Raw genomic sequence first — 21,086 nt, 5'->3', positions numbered from 1 at the left:
GGGGGGGGGGGGAACAATCCCCCTTTTGGTGTCCCTATTCGTCTCCTGCCTATCAGACCCAACCACAGCACTGACCTGATGGCCTGCAGCCCTAAAGAGTGAAGTCTCCAACACACAGCTCTCCCTCTCTGTCCATGAGCTATCCCCCTGTCAAGGCTGATTCCCCACTCTGGCACTTTGAGTGCAGAAGGTGGGGGCCCCCAAGGATTCTAAAAAATAATATTGGCCCCTCCAGGCTGGTATTAAACTCCCAAAGTTACAGCTTCTCTCTGCCCTTGTATTGGTAGATGCTGCCACCACTCAAGCACAGAAACCCTTTGAGAGACCAGGTAGGCTCACCTGGGAATTCCTTCCTGTGGGGTACTCTCAAGCCCTTTCACCCCCCCCCCCCAGGAAAGGGCTGAGAAAGAAAGAAAAAAATCAGCGGTTGCCACCAGCTAATTAAACAACATGTGCACAAACCTCTTAAGAGACAAAAATCCAATTCTGTTCTTAAAAAAGGTAAATTGTATTTTTTCTCTTTTTTTTATTAATAAATCTGGGAACTTAGACTTTTGCCAGATTAAAAAAAACAACAACAATTACAAGGATTAAGCATCAAGAATAGCCTTCCTGAGGTCCAGTTTAAAGGTTACAAGCAAAACAACAGCACCTGGGGGTTAGCACAGAGGAATCCACAAGTCATAAAGAAATAAAAGAGAAACCTAATCACGTCTTCCTAGACATTTCCTGATCGACTTACATATCTGGGGTTTCAAATGAGTAGTGTCTAGGTATAATACTGATGGGTTTTCATACCTGGCCTAAGCTTCTTACAACAACTGCTCCCTGTCTCCTTCTCTCTGGGAGAACAACAGATAGACAGACAAAGGGGAAGTTTTTTCTCAATTTTAAAAAGTTCTAGCCTTCCCACTGGCTCTTTTGGTCAGGTGCCCACTCAATTCCTTTTACCTATGCATAGCAGTGAGACTTTTAACCCTTTGCAGGTAAAGCAATTAGAGAACAGCTACAAAGAGGAATTTTATAGCTAACCGGTTGGTGGGTGTCTATAAAAGGGAGCTACCCCCGCCCTTCATTTATCACACTGCCTTTGTCCAATCCAGCACCTCAGCCCATCTTTCCGATGTCTTCACATGGCCATCCAGTCATCAACATGGCCCAAACTGAGCTCTTGATCTTTCCCCACAAGTCAACCCCTCCTTTCACTGTGCACACAGCACCGCCATCTTCCCACTCAGGCCATAGTCTGGGCTGCAGCTGTGGCTTGGCCTCTCTAGAGTACACCCACATATGCAGGCTCTGTCTAAAAATCTTGCCATTTCATAAATTCATAGATTCCAAGGTTAGAAGGGACCTTTGTGATCATGTATTCCAGAGGTGGGCAAACTATGGCCTGTGGGCCACATCTGGCCCATGGGAGCCTCCTGCCCAGCCCCTGAGCTCCTGGCTTGGGAGGCTAGCCCCCGGTCTGGCCCTGCTGTTCCCCTGCCCCCGCAGTCCCTCCCTAGTTTATTCTGTTAAAGTATTTGGTATGACTCTAGCTTCCCCCCCCCACCCTCTGGAACTTCCCCACAGTTTCAAGCTCTTCGGGGCAGCAACTGTCTTTTTGTTCTGTGTCTATACAGCACCTAGCACAATAGAGCCTGGTCCATGACTAGGGCTACTAGGTGCCACGGTAATAAATTTAATAGGAAGATTTGTTAAAAATCAGCAATAGTTCAGAGAACTGGCCAATTCTTTTAATACTATTGGGTGCGATTTATCAAGTTTATATCCCTAGTTATTGATGACATAGGAAGAATTTCCTTCTCTTGTTAATATCACAGATCCGTCCAGCCTTTCCCTCCTGCCCACGCAGCCAAAAATCTCATCTCGCATCTTGACTGTTCAAACCTCCTTTCTGGCTGTGGCTACTGCAGCCCTGCTTCCCTCAAGTTTACCCAGAAGGCTGCTGCTAAGATCATCTTTCTAGCTAGTGGGTCTGAGTTTGTCAGCCCCTGAGTCCCCCTGCAGGCTCCTCCTTCACCTTCCCATCAAACGTGAGCTTGTTGGCCAAGATCCTCCAAGGTATTTAGACATCTAACCACCACTGAAATCAGTGGAAGTTAGATGGCTAAATATCTTCAAGGATCTGGGCCCATGTCTTTACCCATAAGGCCCCTCTCAGCTTAGCGCTCCCCTGCAACCTCGATACTCTAGTAACCTAGCATGATACTGACCTCCATCTTTACTCCACCTGCATTCTCAGCCTTTCCTGCCCACCATCAGTTTTTCCCTTACATAGCTCTGCGCTTTCTCCCATGCTGCAGCCCCTTACGCATGGCATTAAATCCATCAGCTACTATCTTATTCTCCTTTAAATCCCTCCTTACGTTTGCCTCCTTGACACCTACAGATCCCTGCCTGCACAGCTATGCAGCTGTCAAGTGGTGAGGGGTCCTCTTCCCCTTCCTTCCCCTATCCTCATTCCCCCATCTCACCCTCTGTCCCCTAAGTACAGAACCGCTTCCCCATTATCACACATTATTAACAATTCTCCCTGGCACTGTTTGCATGTGTGTTCTGTCCCCAAGGCTGGCTCCAGGATTTTTGCCGCCCCAAGCAGCAGGGAAAAGAAAAGCCACGATCGCGATCAGCGGCAGCTCCACTGCGCCGCTTTCTTCCTTGGTGGCAATTCAGCAGCAGGTCCTTCCCTCCGAGAGGGACTGAGGGACTCGCCGCGGAAGAACCCGACGTGCCGCCTCTTCCCCTTGGGCGCCCCAAGCACCTGCTTGCTGAGCTGGTGCCTGGAGCCAGCCCTCTCTGTCCCCATCCCCTCTTCTTAGCATGGGAGCTCATTGAGGCATGGCCTGACAGTGCACCCACAGCACAGGCAGCAGGGGTGCAAGCATCCCCTCCCAGCTTGCCATCAAACTAGGGCAGCCCCTGGGCAGGAGTCCCCCAAGGGTCTGTGGAGTTCTTGGGCAGAGCCATTCCAGTGGGAGTACTGTGGGGACTGTAGACAGGGGCCCCTGGGGTGTGTGTGTGTGTGTCTCTTTCTTTAGCAGGAGAGAAGCCTTGGCCACAGACCACCAACGTGGGGTTGGTGGGGGCCCCCTTGTGAAGTTGGTGGGGTCTATGCCACATAAGTGCGGCAGGGGCCTTGGCCACAGTCTCATGCCCTGTAGGGTCTGTCCCATAGGCTGGCAGGAGCCTTGGACGCCCCTGGGATCCGTACCCGCTAGGTGGGCATAGGCCTTGGACACAGCCCCCCCGCCCCAGGGCGCGGTCCCTGCCCCCTAGGTGCGATAGGGGCCTTGGACACCCTCACCCCAGGGCGGGGTCAGTACCAGGTGCGGAAGCAGCCCTGGCACAGCCCCCCACCGTGAGGCTGTTAGTGGGGCTGGGTCCCGCACACTCTCCGCCTCCTATCCACGTGTCTGCTTCTCCGCGGAGTCCTTCCTCCTCGCCCGAGACTACAGCCCCCGGCGTGCAGCGCGCCGCGGCCGCCGCCGCAGGGAGCTCCGGCGGGGGCCGAACTAGGGCCGCGCGGTGCCCGCTGGGAACTGTAGTTGGCAGAACTTGGACACCGGCTGCCGCCCGCGCCCCAGCGAACTCCACCCCCCAGCAGGCCCCGCGGCGGCGGCGGTCACGTGGGCGGGGGTGGTGCACGGTGGCGGCGGCGGCGGCGCTGCGGGAGGGAGGTGGCTGCGCGGTGCGGGCTGTTGTTGTTGAGCTGCCCGCGGCTCCCCCCCGCGCCCGGCCCGGCCCGGCCCGGCTCGGCTCGGCTCGCAGCGCCTGGAGGCCCGGCAGCATGAGCGACAACGATGACATCGAGGTGGAGAGCGACGTGAGTGGCGCCCCCTGTCCCCCTGCGGCCCGGCCCGTGTCAGGCCCGGCTCGGCTCGGCTCGGCTCGGCGCGGGCAGCGGCGCTGACAGTAACGCGTGTGTTTCTCTATCTCTCTCTTATTGCAGGAAGAGCAGCCGAGGTTTCAGTCTGCGGTACGTGCCTGCCTTTCCTTGCTTACCGCCCGCCCCCGCCCGGCACGGCACGGCCCGGCCCGGCACGGCCCGGGCAGCCAGGCCGCGCCGGTGTGAGCGCTAGGGTGGGGGTCGGGGGAGGAAGGGGCAGGCCGGGTGCGCAGGGAATGGAGCTAGGGGACCTGACCCAGCCGGCGCTAGCTCCGAGTTCATGTGATCCGAGACGGACATGTACTGTGAGCTATCGGGCTGGGATCCAGGCCGGGGCAGGGCGAGCCAGGCCCAGGGATCCAGGCTGGGAGGTGTGTACAGGGGAGCTGGGATCTAGGGTAGGGCGAGCCAGGCCCAGGGATCCAGGCTGGGAGGTGTGTACAGGGGAGCTGGGGCTGGGATCTAGGGTAGGGCGAGCCAGGCCCAGGGATCCAGGCTGGGAGATGTGTACTGGGGAGCTGGGGCTGGGATCTAGGGTAGGGCGAGCCAGGGATCCAGGCTGGGATGTGTGTGCTGGGGCTGGGATCTAGGGTAGGGCGAGCCAGGCCCAGGGAGCCAGGCTGGGAGGTGTGTATGGGGAGCTGGGACTGGGATCTAGGATAGGGCAAGCCAGGCTCAGGGATCCAGGCTGGCAGGTATGTATAGGAGAGCTGGGATCTAGGCCAGGAAAGGGCCAGCCAGGCTCATGTGCTCAAGGGTTGGACTAGGATTGGAAAGGGTCATCTGTGGTGGGGTGGGAATCTAGATCAGGCATGTTGGACATGGGATTGGAAAGGGGGATCTAGATCAGGGAGGTGTACAATGGTGACTGGCAGAGGCATCTGTAGCAGGGAAGTGGGAATGTATGTGGAGTGGGAATCAGGAATGGGGTGGGAAGGAGGATATAGACCCAGTGTTTGTGGGGAGGTCAGTGTGTGAGATGGGGATTTAGATCAGTGGTGTGGAGAACCTACAATAGGACATGTGTGAGGGGAGTAGGCATCTCTAGTGTGTGTATGAGATCCAGGTGGGATCAAGATCAGACATGAGTTGGGGGTTGTGGAGAAGAATCTAGACCCAGCATGCTAGGTTGGGATGTGTGTGGAGTGGAATCTAGGCTGGGCATGCATGAAAGAGGATTTGGAGGGGAATCTAAACTGAGTGTGTACGGTGGGGGTGGGGTCAAAGCCAGGTGTGTGTGTTGGAGGGGAATCTACAGTGTGTGTGTGTATGTGGAGATCGCGGCTAGACATGGCAGTGGTGGTGGAGGCGATCTAGGCCAGGTTTGGGGTGTGTGTGTGGAGGGGATGTTGGCTGGAAGTGGGGAGGATCTAGGCTAGGCACGTATTTGGAGGAGGAGGGATCTGGGCCAGCCAGGCATGTGGGAGAGGGATCTAGGTCAGCTGGGCTTGCTCACGTGTATGTGGGGGATCTAGGCCGGCTGAGTGTGTGGGCAATTGGGGAGGATCTAGGCCAGGCACATGCATGTGGAGAGGTTCTAGCTTCGGAGTGTCTGGGATCTAGGCCAGGGTGTGAGGAATTGGTGGGGGGGACCTAGGACTGGCAAATGTGGCTGGGGACGTAGGCTGGGGGTGTGGGGGGAGAGTTGGGCTGGGTGGGCTCATTGTGTATAGGGTTGTTCTTTAGGCTGTGAGTGTGGGGAAAGGTGCAAGGGGATCTAGGCCATGCATGGGAAGGGTGGGTAGTGTAGACTGGCTGGTGGGGGGCATACATACAATGAATTGTGTTGGTTTGGGGGAGGAGGCCCCCGTCTCTATGGAGGAGTAGCTTCGAGCATGAAGGAATTACTGGGCTGAGATCCCAGGCCTGACAGGTGGTGGTATTCTGAGCACAGGGGGAGAGAACCCATTTTGAGGTCCACCATTGGTTGGGGGGAGCTGGGGACATTGCAGCCTGCTCAGAGCTTGGGTCAAGGATGGAAGGTGTAACTGCTGTGGTTCTGTGACTTCCCATAAGGCAATTGTTTTGCTTGGGAATGGCTGCTTGGAGGGAGTTGTTCTTTGTTAATTGAGTCCAGCCGAGGTTGGGTCCCTGCACTGCCTCCAGAGGGCTGAATCAGTACCCAGTGGGAAGTTGTCTTTTTTGGGGTGGTTAATGTGAAGAGGTGACACTGAAAACACAACATTGTCTTGGGGGTCCTGGCTGGCTCTTTGAAAAATCCCTAGGCAGGTAGAGGGGATTTAGCTCAAATTGTCAGATTACTAACCCAAGTGGGTCCCTGATTGCCAGCTAGCAGTTGCCTTCAGTTGCCTTTCTGGTTAGCGGAGCATCAGCAGTGCCAGGGAGTTATCCGTCCCATTCCTTGGTTTGTCTTGGAATTCATTGTCTGGCTAGATGGTGCCGTGTGCCGGTGTTTTATAGTTAAAGATCCCATATTGGGGGGAGGGAGAACTCAGTGGTTTGAGCATTGGACTGGTTGGACTAGATGACCTCCTGAGGTCCCTTCCAACCCTAATATTCTGTGGTTCTATGATATTGTTCTCATGTCCCTCAATGGTCTCCTAAGGATGTTTGTCCCTGTACCAGGCCTTGCCGAGACCAGTAAGATTGCAATAAATTGGTGGCTCTCTGAATCCTTTGGGGAATGGTGCATGTGGGTGAACCATATCCTGAGGCTGTGTAAAAGGACCTCCCTAGACTGCTGTTGGGCCATATATCTCTGTTACTCCTGGATTATCAAACTGAATCTTGCTCTCTGGCTCAAAATCCTAGGTTTGTGTGTTCCCCTCTTTCGGAGGGAAAGGGCCACCCCACCAAATCAAAGCAACTTCTAGCTGTGTTTGGCCGGAAGGCCCTTGCCGATGGATATGGTTTCACAACCAGATTTTCCTGTTTAAAAAAAATATTTCTCACCCCTCTCGCTGTGCGAAAGAACCACGAGAACAGGGCAAGCAGTTGTCAGATGCCCAGAGAAAAGAAACTGAAAGTCCAGGACACTTTCCTCTAGCCTTTCAGTTTCCATAATCTTAGGTGTTTCTGGTAACTATAAGTAAACATGGCTCAGACAGAAGTGGTTACTGCTTTTTTTTAAGCAGCAGGAAGGATTTCAGGTCTCAGCCAGAGGATGGCAGTGTAGAAAGAGCTACTACCGGGTAGGCCTAAAAGTTGAAGCCATGATTTGCGTGGCCATGTTTATAACTCTCTCCGAATTGCAGTGAAAACTTTTTTGGCTGCAAACCTTTCTCTGCAGCAGTTGTACCATTAACTCGCTCGCCTCCTGCTAGTGTGGGAGAAGCAAGCCGGGAAACATTCTGCCTGTTTGCGCTGTCCAGCTAGAGTGAAATGCTCCACAGTAAACAAACATGCCAACAGTAAATTAGCTTTTCCCACTTGGAGCCCAGTTTGCAACTTTTAGCTTCTAAATGCCTCTAAACTCAGTGCTGGCTCCGGACAACTTGCCATGAGTTGCTGGGGTGAGAAGTGTGGGACGGCTGCTTTTCTAGATTAAAGGCTTCCTTAAATAAGTCTTGGGAGCAAATGACTTCGGACGTCCCTTTGTCTTCCCTTCCCAGCTGGTGGAAGAACCTTTGTGAGCGTGAGCTTTGCCTGTGTAGGGTTGTTGGCCTGGAGAAGCATGGTCTCCTGTCGAGCTGTGCATGGTTCTTGCGGCTCCCTTTTTAGTACTACTTCAGCCTTGCGAAATGATCTGTTTGTGAAAAGTGCAGCTTACTCAGGAGAGGGGCCAGGAAGCCGTGATACATTGAGGTTCAAGCCGCTAGAGCAAACAGCTGCTCCTGTTTGGCCTGGCACAAATGATCCGTGATGTACTGTGCCTACTGTCATAGTCACCGAGAGATCGTTCCTTAAAAGCACCCATTTGGTTCCCGGTGCGTGGGGGGCTGGCTATGGAAAGTGACGATTTCAAGGAAGATCTTTAAAAGGCTGCCTTGTGGCATCTGCTCCAACTGGGTGAAGCCCAGGATCAGGCCCTGGCTTGCCCAGCTCAGACTGGTGCAGGGTATCTCCTGGCAGGCTCTGTTTTGCTCTCCCCACATCTTCGGTTGCTTTGCAGAGTAGCACTTTCCAGGGCGCCCAGTTGGAAGCTTCTCTGCATCACAAGCAGGAGACACTTTGGCGCGTGTCCCTGGTGGGCAGCTCCGTTCCTCGAGGGCACGGGGGCCAGCGGCTTGGCGTTCTGAGCTAATGCGATTGCATTGCTGGCTAATCCAGAATTTTGACTAAGTGTCTGGTCTGGCTCTTGTACTCAGGTGACCTGGAAGGAGGCAGCTTTGTTGTTATTCCCACCAGGTGTTATTAGATGACTTGACCTGGGTTTACTCTTCCCCTCCGTTAAAGGTTCAGGCCGGATCCCCCATACTGGGCAGTGTTGGGCAGTGCCTTCTGCTGCCGGTGGGGGTGATTGGAGCTTGGAGCGCTCGGTCTGTGCCCGATGGAGGGGGTGGAAAGCATGTGCAGGCAGAGGCCAGGTAGGCAGTGCAAAGATTCCACGGGCTGCTGCGTCCACTGCCCACCCTCTCCATGGGGGTGGTGGCTGCGCATGGTATGTGGGCCGGGAGCCTGGCTGTACTGGGGTCTGCTCTCCCCACTGCCCAAGGATGTCTGGGGAGAGCCCTGCTTTTCCAGTGATTGTGACTCTTAAAGGCAGGGCAGAGCCCAGGGCCATCCAGCCATATTTCTGAGCCAGGCTTTGCTGGGTGGGCACAAGATACCAGGGGTTTGGTATTTTCCTTCCTCTCGCGAGAGTGTGTCCTGAGGCCCGGCTGTGCAGGTGCCGGCAGTCCCCACCAAGGGCACTGCAGGGCCGGACCAAGCTGAGACCCTCTGCAGCACCTGCCAGCCCGGGAAGGGCGTAGGAAGCACTAACGGAGAGTCGCGTGGCAGCAGGTCATGCTGGCTGATGAATGGGGCAGTGTTGTCACGCGGGCCTCGCTTGGCACCAGGCGCGGCTCGTGCCAAGTGGAGCTGGACGGAGAAGAGCCAATCTTGCATCCTCTCCATCAGCAGGTCGTGGGAGAGCCCGATGCTGCTTTCACTTCGCTCTTGTCTGGCTTAGGGCTCGCTGCCCCTACGCTGCCTATGTCTCCATTGCTGCAGGTGGCAGCCCTTGGCATAGTGGGCAGACCTGGTATGGGGGGGATTTTTGTTCTACTGGTACCCACGTCCCAGCAAGCTTCCCCGCTGAAAGCACAGCAGCCTTCTAGCTCTGGGTCTGCACCCATCAACCACAACTACTGCCTACGTTGTCAAGCCAGCTTCCAGGGCTGGAAAACCAATGCTGCTGCTGAATGGTCAATGGCCGTATTCTTCTCCAGCCATTCACTCCCGGTGCTGCTCGGCCACAGAGACTGAGTGCGTGGCAGCCGCTGCCGGCGGCTTTGTGCCTGCTTCGCTGTCCCGGCTCTGCCTTTGTAAGGCCCTGCAGAGGCGGGGTAGCGGCCCTGCCTCCCAGAACTGGCTGTGTTCACCCAGGCACTGGACAGAGGCTCTGATTTGGTTGGGGAGAAACTCCTGGCACAGCTGCCCCTTTGCTGCTGCCAGGGCTGGGAGGGGCTGAGCTGGGCAAGTGCCCGGGGAGTGGGGGAACCCAGGACGACTTCATTTGACTTATTGTGGGCTGCCGCTGCTTGCCAGCACCAGAGAGGCTGGGGGAAGTGATTTGCATACAAATAGCCCAGCTTGGAGGGAGCACACGACCCCCTGCACGCCAGTCGAGGGACCAGTTCAGCCTGGATCTCCAAAGCGACTCTTTGTGGATGGCCAAGGGGTGGGCCTGGCGCTGGGAGGGCAGAAGGGGTTAGCAGGGCTTCCGTTCCTGACAGTCTGTTGTTGGGGCCAACTCCTTGTAAGCCTGAGAGTGTGCGTGGCCATACTGAGCCCCCTGGCGCTGGATGACTAGGGGACAGCTTGCAGCTGTGTTTCCCCTGCCCACAGTAACAGCCCAGGGTAGGTGTGACACTGCGCCTCCTCCGCGAACAGCTGAGACGGAGCTGGCAGCGCTAGACAGAGGCCTTGTGAAGAGCAGAAGCTGGCTGGTGTCTGCCTGCCTGGGCTGGGAGGAGGGGTGGGACTGTGGTTTTCAGGCCTCAGACCTGAGAGCTCAGCTCTTTGCTTAGTGGGTCCGGCGCACAGCTGGAGCGGTGATGGCAATGCCCAGCCTGTAGGTTTGGACACGCTGTGTCCCCAGTGCCCTGCTGGTAACCTCTTAGGTTGCCTGGGCTGCAGCAGCCGGGTGGCATTTGGGCCTGGTAAGAATGCTGTATACCTGTCTCCTAGCACCCACCTGTGCCAGCTCGCCTCCAGGAACTACTTCCCCCAGGCCAGTGTTAAGAACATAAGAACGGCCGTACCGGGTCAGACCAAAGGTCCATCTAGCCCAGTATCCTGTCTACCGACAGTGGCCAATGCCAGGTGCCCCAAAGGGAGTGAACCTAACAGGCAATGATCGAGTGATCTCTCTCCTGCCATCCATCTCCATGCTCTGACAAACAGAGGCTAAGGACACCATTCCTTACCCATCCTGGCTAATAGCCATTTATGGACTTAACCTCCATGAATTTATCCAGGTCTCTTTTAAACACTGTTATAGTCCTAGCTTTCACAGCTTCCTCAGGCAAGGAGTTCCACACGCTGACTGTGTGCTGTGTGAAGAAGAACTTCCTTTTATTTGTTTTAAACCTGCTGCCTGTTAATTTCATTTGGTGACCCCTAGTTCTTGTATTATGGGAATAAGAAAATAACTTTTCCTTATCCACTTTCTCAACATCACTCATGATTTTATAGACCTCTATCATATCCCCCCTTAGTCTCCTCTTTTCCAAGCTGAAGAATCCTAGCCTCTTTAATCTTTCCTCATATGGGACCCGTTCCAAACCCCTAATCATTTTAGTTGTCCTTTTCTGAACCTTTTCTAGTGCCAGTGTATCTTTTCTGAGGTGAGGAGACCACATCTGTACGCAGTATTCGAGACGTGGCGTACCATGGATTTATATAAGGGCAATAATATATTCTCAGTCTTATTCTCTACCCCCTTTTTAATGATTCCTAACATCCTGTTTGCTTTTTTGACCGCCTCTGCACACTGTGTGGACATCTTCAGAGAACTGTCCACGATGACTCCAAGATCTTTTTCCGGACTTGTAGCTAAATTAGCCCCCATCATATTCTATATATAGTTGGGGTTATTTTTTCCAAGGTGCATTACTTTACATTTATCCACATTAAATTTAATTTCCCATTTTGTTGCCCAGTCACTTAGTTTTGTGAGATCTTTTTGAAGTTCATGTGTTGATGTGTTGGCAGCACGTGCCGCCTGCTCTCAATCCCATACCTGAGTCAGCCAGCACAGGAAGGTGACCGGAATCTGTGGGCACTTGAAGCTGCCAGAGAAGTGGGTTCTGAGGGAAACCGGTGCCCATGCTGGCATGGCACCTGGCATCCCATTCAGAGGCCAGACGTGATGATCTCACGGTACCATCTGGCCCTGGAATTTAGGGGACCTGCCGGGCACGGCGATGCCTGTTGTGCGCAGGTTGTGAGAAGTGGTTGGGGTTTGAGGTGATGGAGGAGGAAGCCGGGTGGTCCTAGAGTCTCCCGTAGCCCCTCCAGTGTAGGCAGAGGTGGGAGGACAGAATGGGACAGAGGACCCCAGCTGAGACTGAGTCTTCCCCCTTGGCTTTGCGGGTATCTGGTGCTGAAGCTCCGTGTGCAGGAGGGACCTGTTGTTGGGGCTGAGGTCTCCGTTGGCACCCAGGGGATGCCACCTTAGGTGCGTGATCTTCACTGGCCGTTAGCTTCAGTCACCGAATGATCCTGGTTGATTGTGAGCGTGGGGCGGGACCTCCTGCCTGGATGACAGCTCTTCCTCTGCACGCCTGACTCCAGCTTCCTTGGCCGCCGCTGCTCATGTTCCTCCTTCTCTTTCTTTGCATCCAGCAGGGCCGCACTCCAGAGACTGCTGCCCGCCGAGCGCTGCCGGTGCCCTCCCCGCTGGGCCAGACCAAAGGTCCCTAACGCCCCCTCTCTCTGTCCTTTCCTTGCAGGCTGACAAGCGGGCGCACCACAACGCGCTGGAGCGCAAGCGCAGGGACCACATCAAAGACAGCTTCCACAGTCTGCGGGACTCCGTCCCGTCCCTCCAGGGAGAGAAGGTGAGTTTACTGAGAGAGCTGGCCCCCAGCCCGGCCCAGCTTCCTCCTACGCACGCTCTGCCGGCCGCCCTGCAGCCCCGGCTTAGAGCCATGGGCCAAGAGTAACCCAGTGAGACCCACCCCGGGCGAGTGCCACCAGAGGCTGAGATCCAGAGCCCGCGGTCACTGTGGGGAGGCACCTGGAGTGTGTTCTGTGCTGGGTGCCTGAGTACCAGGGGTGAGGGGGCATCTGAGGAGATGTGACAGCTGCTGACGCACCAGGGATCAAATCGAGGCCCTCCAGAGCTGGAAGCACGAGCTGCTCCTGCTTGAGCTAAAAGACCAGGGCGCCGGTGCTGGCGGCTGTCCCAGGCTGGTATCCTCAGTGGATCGGCACAGAGGGGTCCCGGCACACCAGTGGGTATCCCAGGCGAGGTGGGAGCAGAGCCGGACTCCGGAGGAAAGGCGCAGAGTTGCACAGGGTAGGTTGATCTGAGGGAGGAATGGTACAAGGGTATTGCCAGGAGAGCTGCATTGCTGCCTAGGTCCCATGGTCTGAGGGTTCGGAGGGGGATGCGGGCTGCCTGTCCTGCCACGTCCTCTCGGCGGCTGGTGCTGTCTCCTCAGTGGCCACCGGCAGAGCACCCTGTTGTCCTCCAGAGCCGCTGCTCTGTCCCCTGTGAGCCCAGAATTCCCTCCTCCTCCCGCCCGCAGCTGTGGCTGTGCCAAGCTGGGCTTGCGCTTGTCCAGCACCTCGCTGGGGCAGGCTGCGGGCAGGGCTTGCTCCTACTCCTGGCCACACGTCGTCTCCCCGCCGCATGGAGACTTGGCCTGGCACCGTGACTGTCCCGGCACAGCTTGATGCCCAAACACTTCAAGTGGCCCAAGTCAGCCTGCCCTCCCCTGGCGGGAACCTGGTGCTGGGCTGTGGCCGGCCTGCTGGGAGCCTTGGGTGGCTGGGCTGCATGGCCCAGGAGACAGCAGCAAAGGTGCCTGCGCTGGAGACTGGGAGCCTTGATGTAGGTGGGCACCTTCTGGCCTGCCGCGGGCAGGGCCCTGTCTCTCCTGAGACGTCTTAGTGCCAGACACGTCGTGATGGGGCTTCCCTAAGGCCGGCTGTGCTGCCTCCAGCCTCGGGCAGGCAGCTGGTGGCGCTGGGTCAGAGCGGGCAGTGTCTTGCTGCCCTGAGAATGGCTGGGGCGCAGCACCGCTTTGGGTTTGAACCTGCCCTGCAGCTTCCTGCTCCATTACTATGGGGCCATCTTGTCCCCCCCCCAGGACACCACCTGCACCCCCTGCCCTGGTCTCTGGCACCCAGTTCTTCTGGGTTGGCTGGCAGGGGAGAGCTGGGGGTTGCCGGGAGGAGGCCCCGTGGGTTGGAAAAGCCAGGCTCTGCCCTGTGTTGTTTGAAAGGGAGTCGGGGCTGGCACCGGCTCTGAGCTAGGAGGCTAAGGAGGGCCGGGGGTCCCTTCAGACTGCGGGTGGTGCTAGCTCTCCATCAGAGCTCTGTGGAAGGAACGAGGAAGCGCAGACCTGGCTCTATGGAAAGGCCAGAGCGCTGTTTGGAGGCTCCGGGCCAGGCACATGTCCTGCAGGGCAGCAATCCTGGGTGCAGTCAGGTCAATGACGCTGTATCGCAGCCCTGGACAGACCCATCCTTTGTCATTCAGGCTTGAGCTGAGAACGAGGGCCTGCAGTTGGGTCCCGAGACCTTGCCTAGGCCCTGATTTGCGGCCCTGTGGCAGCTGCTGGCTGCTTAGCACAGCAAGTCAGGCCAGTCGCTGGGCTGCTGAAATCCAGAGGCAGGAACCCCGCGGGAGCCCCCTGCTTTTGGAAATCTCAGCTGGGGAGATGCTGTCTCAGCAGAGGGAGGCGCTGAGCGTTGCTGCCCCATGCAGAGCTCATGATGTGAAATTCCCTGCTGCGTTTTAAAGAGCTCCAACAAGAGAACCCCATCCTGTGTAACTGTAATATGTGCACCTGGGTCATGGGCTGGGCTTGAACCTGGGACCCACTTGTCCCCAGCCCAGAGGAGTGACTCCACTCACTGCTCTCGGTAGGAAGCTGTTATCCTCACCCCAGCTCCCAGAGGGTGATGTGATGCACTCTGACAGTGGGTTACATGGGTATTTGCTAGACACCAATAGACCGCTGGGAACTAGGCTTCCTGGGTGGGGAGTATGGCTCGGTGACTGGCGCAGGGGCGGAGTTAGGATTAGGAGGACGCATTGAGATTACTTAGGACCCTTTCGTCTGTGGTCCACACAGCGCTTTGCAGGTGGCTCTGCAGGAGCAGTCTCTTATAGAAACCTGTACCAAGCACCTAGATTTGGCAGCTGCTTTGTGAGAGGCACTGAGACCTGGCTTCTCTGCCCACCTGTGCCCGAAGTGACTGTGCTCTCTCAAATCCTCATTGCCTCTCCTGTCAAATGAGGAGGACCCACGCTTGACTGCTCCCTAAAGCAAGGGCCTTGCTCAGTAAAGGTATAGAAGTAACACCAGTCAGATAGACAAGGGACTGGAGCTCCTGACTCCCAATCCAGTGCACCTTCCTCTAGGCCCAAAGTTATTGAAGAGGAGCTGGAGGATCACGGTTTGTTTTGCTTTAGTTCTGTCTGTCACGTGGCTACGGTACAGCAGGGGCTAGGCGCAGGCCGCTGGAGCATGCAGGAGACTGAGAGCGAGCATCTGACGTGTTCTCCTGATTGCGAAGGAGGTTTTTCTGTGGGTTATAACTTGGGAGAGGCGAACGGGGAGGTTTTTCTGTGGGTTATAACTTGGGAGAGTTGAACAACTTGGCCAAATTGCACACACTTTCCCAGGGATGGCAAACGGTCATATATCTGGTTCCTATGCTAGATTGGGGAGATGCCCACAGCAAGCTGGGGGGAAAAATTGCATCATCAAAACTTGCTGATTCTGCTCAGACTTTCCAAAAACATTCAACTGGAACTAGAGGCCAAATCTTGAAAATTTCATCCTGAACACATAAAATGGGTCGGAGTTACAAGCAAGCGAGAACAGGGGATTATAATGGGAAAGGTCAGTCAACCTGAATGCAGGGGTTTCTACTGCTCCCCCTGTAAGCAGAGAGAACCCTTCGCATGCAGCCACCTCTGGAGGCCCAGCAACGCTGTGGGAGCGTGTCAGGAAGCGCGGCACACTGTGTACTGGGGAGCAGGCTGGGATTACCCAGGCCAGGGTGCTGGAGCGCCCCTTGCTTGGATGCAAAATGCCCAGGGGGCATTGAGTGGGTCCCCTTGGTGGGGAGGAGGCCTCTGTCCAGCCCAGCTTCCACAAGCCCCACGCTGTCCTCACTTTGGGTGGGCTGGGGATAGCCTTCCCAGTCTCCCATCTGAGGGCTGCCAAGGCCAGATTCTGCTTAGCTTCCAAGCAGCACTGAGCTCGGACCAGCTTGTGGAGATGAGCTGCTGGGATGCCCACATGCAGCCTGTGGAGATGGGCCAGGCTGTTAACCCACAGCTGTGAGCTCCTCCAGGCTGCCTGTTGGTCAGCAGCTGAGGCCAGCCTGGGCCTGGCCCTCCTTCTCTGCAGCAGCAGCGAATGGCTCTGAGCTTCGGGCAGGGGGTGGCCCCAGCATGTGGTTCGGTGTTGTCAGGCACTCTGCCTTGCCAGTGACCCTCTGGTGCAGCTTTGATGGTGACTAGGGCCAGGGGGCTGCCCCTTGGACGGGGATCACTACCTCCCCCACTGGGCACCCTCCCTCCTGGGCACCAAGTGAGGCTGATCGGGTGATGAACAACTGCACTGTGGCGTGTGTCAGAAGGGCAGAGTTAAGGTGATGCCGGCAGCCTTAACCTGATCACAGCTGGCCGGGGCAGCTGGTTTTGCAGCTGTAACATTCTTCTAATGGCGCCTTTGGGGAGAATCTCCTAGGGTTTGGAAAAGAAAAATGAGGAAACAAGTGTTGCCACCCCCGTCCCTTGCCCCTATTACCAGAGTGTGGGAGCCACAGTCGTTGCCACAGCTGCACCGTTGCACGCGCCCTCTCTGCCAGTGTCTGGTTGGCTTCCTGAGTAATGCCAGCCAATAGGCTCACTGCTCCACACCCGTGCAGGCGCACAGACTGCTGCTCCTGCCCTAGGGCTGGCGCCCAGCCGAGGGCAAGCTGAGACATCGTCACCGTGTTGTGCATCCCCTGCTCCCAGCGATGGGCCCAGGCTCTCTGCAGACTCAGGTAGCGTCACCGTGTTGTGCACACTTGGGGCGGCTCCCCCTGCAATGGGCGTAGTCTTGCCACAGGCTCCGACTGAGCTGCTCACCCTGCCTGCTCCATGCCTAGGCCTGCCCAGCTGCCGGGCCTGTCCCCCTGGCGGGGAGGAGGGGCCCAGGAGCTCCCCCACATGAACTAGGTCTTTATTTTGTTGTGTTTTTTCCTACTATTGCAACAGGCATCCCGGGCCCAAATCCTCGACAAAGCCACCGAGTACATCCAGTACATGCGCCGGAAAAACCACACGCACCAGCAGGACATCGACGACCTCAAGCGCCAGAACGCGCTGCTGGAGCAGCAAGGTGAGCGGGCAGGGGGCACTCGATGCGCCTGGGCATTTCGTTGTCTGCTTGCGCCCCTGCCGGATGCACAGCGCACAGCGGCTGGGCAGTAAGGGTGGTGGTGCTTGTTGCGCTGGCGCTGGGTTTCCCCAGTCCGAACAGCTGAGACAGCTGGGCTCGGGGGTGCCCTGGGGGTGGGGAGTTGTAGTCAGGTTGGGACTGGGGAGCCCGTCTGGTGGAGATTGTTGCAGGGGCTTCTTTGCAGAGTGAAAAGAGCTGAATAAATAGGGATCGCGCCAGGGCTGCCTGGCTCCCTGCTGGCACGGGGGAGGGGAGCTGCCCCATTGTTCTGCCCTGGCCATCTGGCTCCCTGCCAGCACTGGGTGTAGGGTGGGGGGATCTGCCCCACGTCTCAGCCCTGGGCCCCTGGCTCCCCGCTGGAGCCGAGCAGGCTCTGGAGTTCTCTGTGCTCGGGCCTGTCGCTGTGCGTGTCAGGGGTCAGGGCGGCCCGTGTTGGGCTTCAGCTGTGGGTGGCTTCACTCCAGCTTCCCGAGGCTGCTCAGGCCACCCTGGCCTGTGCTGGGGGCGGGGCTGGCAGTGATGGCAACGGTGCCTGCTCGGCATTGGTGCGGGCGAACCCCTCGGGTGGTGGTAGTCAGAGCCTCGGGCCTGGGCTTTGCCGCCCCCCTGGAGGTCATTCCGGAGGCCCCCTGACACTGTCCCCTCTCCCCACAGTCCGGGCGCTGGAGAAGGCGCGGTCAAGCGCCCAGCTGCAGGCCAACTACTCGTCGGACAGCAGCCTCTACACGAACCCCAAGGGCAGCGCCATCTCCGCCTTCGACGGGGGCTCCGACTCCAGCTCCGAGTCGGAGCCGGACGAGCCTCAGAGCCGAAAGAAACTGCGCATGGAGGCCAGCTAGAGGCCTGGCCGCGACGGCCTGGCCCCGGCTGCCGTTCGCCCCCTGCCCGCCCGCTCTGTAAGGACTCTCCCTTCTCTAGTAGAGGCTCTCGGACTGCAGCTTTCTGCCCCTCCCCGCCTTGCTTCGCCGGGCCCGGCAGCGTTTCCTCGGGGGGCCGCTCGGCCTTTGGATAGACTCTGGGCAGCGCTCAGCTCCGAGGAGACACCCCAGCGATTTTCTACGAGTGTTTCTATTTATACTAACGCCCCGTGAATCTGAGCCGCGGGGGGGAGGGGCAGAGAGCAGCGGTGCCCGCCTGGCGCGCCCAGAGCCAGCCTCTCCTCGCCGTTCGGGGAGGGCCCCACACTGCCCTGGCAGAAGCCAGGCGTCTGACCTCCCGCTGTGATGCGCAGGGGGGAGGGGAGGAGTTTTTTATCTAGGGTGAATGGTGATGAATTGCTATTTATTTCCTGCTCTCGGTTTGATCCGGCCAGACTCTGCCGCTGCCCCCGGGGGCCCAGGCGACAGATTCGTAGAGTAACGATCAAATTCCCTTGCGTGCGGGCGCCCCTCAGCTGCCTGCCTTTCGGATGTAAATACACCCCAAGCATTAGAGCTGGTACTAACGGCTGCGTGGTGCTGGCCTCGGGCCAGGGCAGCCGGGCTCCGTCCCAGCGGGGTGCGAAGGGGGCACCGGGGCTGGGCCTGGCGACGGCCAGCGCGTGTGTATGTGTGTGTCTGTCCCTCTCTCTCCGTCCTGTCTTCGCCCTGCTCCCCGTCCCTGGTCCGTGGCGTTCTCTGATCTCTAGTGCACACCATGTAGCAGGCTCTTGGCCAGGGCCTGGCTCCCTCCGGAGGAGCTGAAGTATGTTGTACATACTGCCCCAGAAGTGTCTTGCAAGTTAAGGCTTTCCCCTTTACTATGAGACTATAAATAAAATTCTTATTTTATCCTTCCTGGTGGTGGTGGCGGCGTTTTCTTGCCGGCATTCCTGCCTGTGAGAGGGAGCACGCTTTGCCAGGCTGCCCTCCCCACTCCTCGTAGGAAATGCCCCCCCCAGCCGGGCATGCGGAAAACCCCTTTGGGTCCTGGGATGCTCAGCTAGCCCCAGCGGCAGGGGAGTTGGGGGTGATGTTTTGGCATCAGGCTGCCCCTGCCTGTTGGGCTGTAGGGAATTGGGTACGGGCTGATTATGCAGACAGAAAGCATGTGAACACCTAGCTCTTTTCCTCCATCCCTCTCAAAGCAGGTCAGTAGCACTGTCCTCAGTTCACCACTGGGGAAACTGAGGCATGGGGGAGGGACTTCCCTGGCGGTATCCAGACAGAGCTGGGAATTGAGCCTGGGTCTCCTGACTGCCTGGCAAATGCCCTGGCTGCTGGGCCGCAAGCTGGCTGGCTCCTCTGCTGGGCACAGAGGAAGAAGAGCAGGGGCTGCTGTTGTGGGGTGGGGAGAGGAACCAGCTGTGCTGTGGATGCAGTGTGTGGCTGGCGGGAGGGTGCTCAGCCCTGTGTGCTGCATCCCAGGCTGGTAACCGGAATGGACACACGGGGAGCTGCCCGGCAGCAGCACCAGCCTGCTTCCTTGTGGGGGGGTTCCCAGGATTGGCCTGTTGGGGCCCAGGAGGCCATTGCTTTAGCTCTCCGACCCAGCTCTGGGGCATGCAACCAGCTTGGTGTAGAGGGGGGGGGCCTTTGGGGATGGGCAGCAGTGTGAGGCCGAGAGTCATGCAGGGCAAGGGAAGGGTGAGAACGACTGACAGGCTGGCCCTGGGGGGCACCAAGGCCAGTGCCCATTGTGCTAGGAGGGCAGGGCTAGGGGGAAGTGTTCCCTGCCCCCAACAGTTCTGTGCTCACCCTCCACCAACCTCGTTCCCCCTCTCTCATCTCTTTCTCCTGAGGTTCTTCCCCCCCCCCCCCGAGGCTGCAGCATAGGCACCCCTGGTTGGACGCGCTGCCTGGCCCTCGTTGTCCCTCTGCCATCTTCTCTATGGCCCCACACCCCACCTCAGGTGACTCTATCCAGCCCATTAAATGACAGCCCAGTCCCATGGCCATGGGAGCTAATGGGGATGTCTGCTCCCCTCCCTGCTCTATGCCTTGGTTTCCCCTCCCTGCATTTGCCCATTTTCAGTGTGAGCATTTCGGGGGCAGGGACTGCTGCTGTGTGTGGGCTGCCCAGGGTGTTTCTCCCTGTGTCTGCAGCACCCGAGGGAAGGGGGCCCTGCTCTGGGTGAGGCAGCTGGGGACAACTGTCCCTCAGCTAACAGCCATGCGGTGTGGGGGTTAGCTAAGCCACCATGCTGCCCTGCACCTCTCCACCTCCCTTCCCTGGCTGTTAGGTGGCACAATACCACTGTGGTGCTGGGCCCAGGGGCAGAACCTGGCCCTTCTCCCTGGCTAGGGACACTGGGCCTACACCCTCCCCCTCACCCTTCTGCTGCTTCATGTAGGGGCGGCTGACCTGCTGCTCTTTTAAACGGGGAACCCTGGCCCTTGCCTCAGGAGCTCAGCAGAGCCCACTGAGCACCACCCAACTCCCCTGTCCTGCTGTGACATGCAGCCTACAGCCATGCTCACGGGCAGTGTGGCAGAGTGACCCCTGTGGCTGCAGGGCCCAGCCTGCAATGCCCCAGCTTGTGCTGAAGATGTGAGCTACTGGGCCTGAGAGCTGGGGTCACACAGGGACTTGAGCACCCAGTGCCCCCTTTAGGCATGAGGGCCACCCCCCCCCAATGCTAGGCTCTTTTAGCCCCTCTCTCTCTCTGCCCACAGCTGGGTGCCAAGCTGCCTCAAAACTGGTGCCACCAAGCTGCTCACCCAAGCCCCAGGGATGCCCCCACCTAGGGGTTGTCCCATCATGCTGGCCTGCAGGGCCCTGTCCTGGGGGCATGCCTACAGAACCCCCAACCTGCCCATAGCAGCTGGAGGTGACAGCAGCAGGTGTTTGGGGGGAGGGGAGTAAGCCCAGCAGTTACAACCCTTCCTTGGGATGGGGGAGCCCCATTTTCAAATCTCTGCTCCGTGCATTGGAGCCAGTGTGGGAATCCAGGTCCCCTGGCAGCTCTGGCCTCATGCTAGGAGAGGGTCATGGCTGCCCCTCCCATCGCCCACATCAATCTCAGGGTGGCTTGCCCCAGCACCTACTCCCCTTCCCAGGCTCACAAGATGTCACGTGGCTCTGAGCTGCTTTCTGAGTAGGTTGGGGCTGCAGGCTCCTGTCCTGCTCCCACTGGCATCCTGGTGGCAGGTTCTGGGAGGGGTTAGCACCGCCTCCCCCAGCACGTGGGGGGCGAGTGGCACTAGCACACTGGCCCAATGGGGCCTCCCCTTGGCCATTCTCAGGGGTGGGCCCCTGGTGTTTTACTCTCACAGCCCAGGGCAGAACCCCCGGCCCCCCACTAGGCAAGGTAAGACCAGAGGCTGCAGCTGGCAATGGGGGACTGGAAAGGGCAGACCCAGTTCCCCTATCACAGCTCTCAGGCCAGGCTGGGGCAGCACAAAGGCAGTCAGACATGGAGCACAGGCAGCTCTGGCCACAGGCCCTGGCTCATGCTGGGCTTGAGCAGACTCAAGCACTGGGACCCAGGAGCAGAGGCCAGGCTGACTCCTGCTCCCATTGGTCCAGCCCAA

General features: G+C 57.9%; 1 protein-coding gene across 2 annotated transcripts; it reads left to right on the top strand.

Moving 5' to 3' along the window:
- Positions 1-3,656: 3,656 nt before the first annotated feature.
- On the top strand, positions 3,657-18,111 carry MAX (MYC associated factor X). Of its 2 annotated transcripts, XM_050957023.1 has the most exons (5): positions 3,657-3,829; positions 3,956-3,982; positions 11,953-12,060; positions 16,452-16,575; positions 17,290-18,111. In XM_050957023.1, the coding sequence occupies exons 1-5, from the start codon at positions 3,794-3,796 to the stop codon at positions 17,472-17,474; spliced, it is 480 nt and encodes a 159-aa protein (XP_050812980.1). In that variant the 5' UTR covers positions 3,657-3,793; the 3' UTR covers positions 17,475-18,111. The 2 variants fall into 2 exon arrangements, with proteins under 2 accessions (XP_050812980.1, XP_050812981.1); XM_050957024.1 differs by lacking the exon at positions 3,956-3,982.
- Positions 18,112-21,086: the final 2,975 nt, after the last annotated feature.

This window comes from Gopherus flavomarginatus, chromosome 5 (genome assembly GCF_025201925.1).
Source record: "Gopherus flavomarginatus isolate rGopFla2 chromosome 5, rGopFla2.mat.asm, whole genome shotgun sequence".
Lineage (NCBI taxonomy): Eukaryota > Metazoa > Chordata > Testudines > Testudinidae > Gopherus > Gopherus flavomarginatus.
The sequence above is the reverse complement of the archived record's forward strand: the minus strand, read 5'-3'. Positions and strand labels throughout refer to the sequence as shown.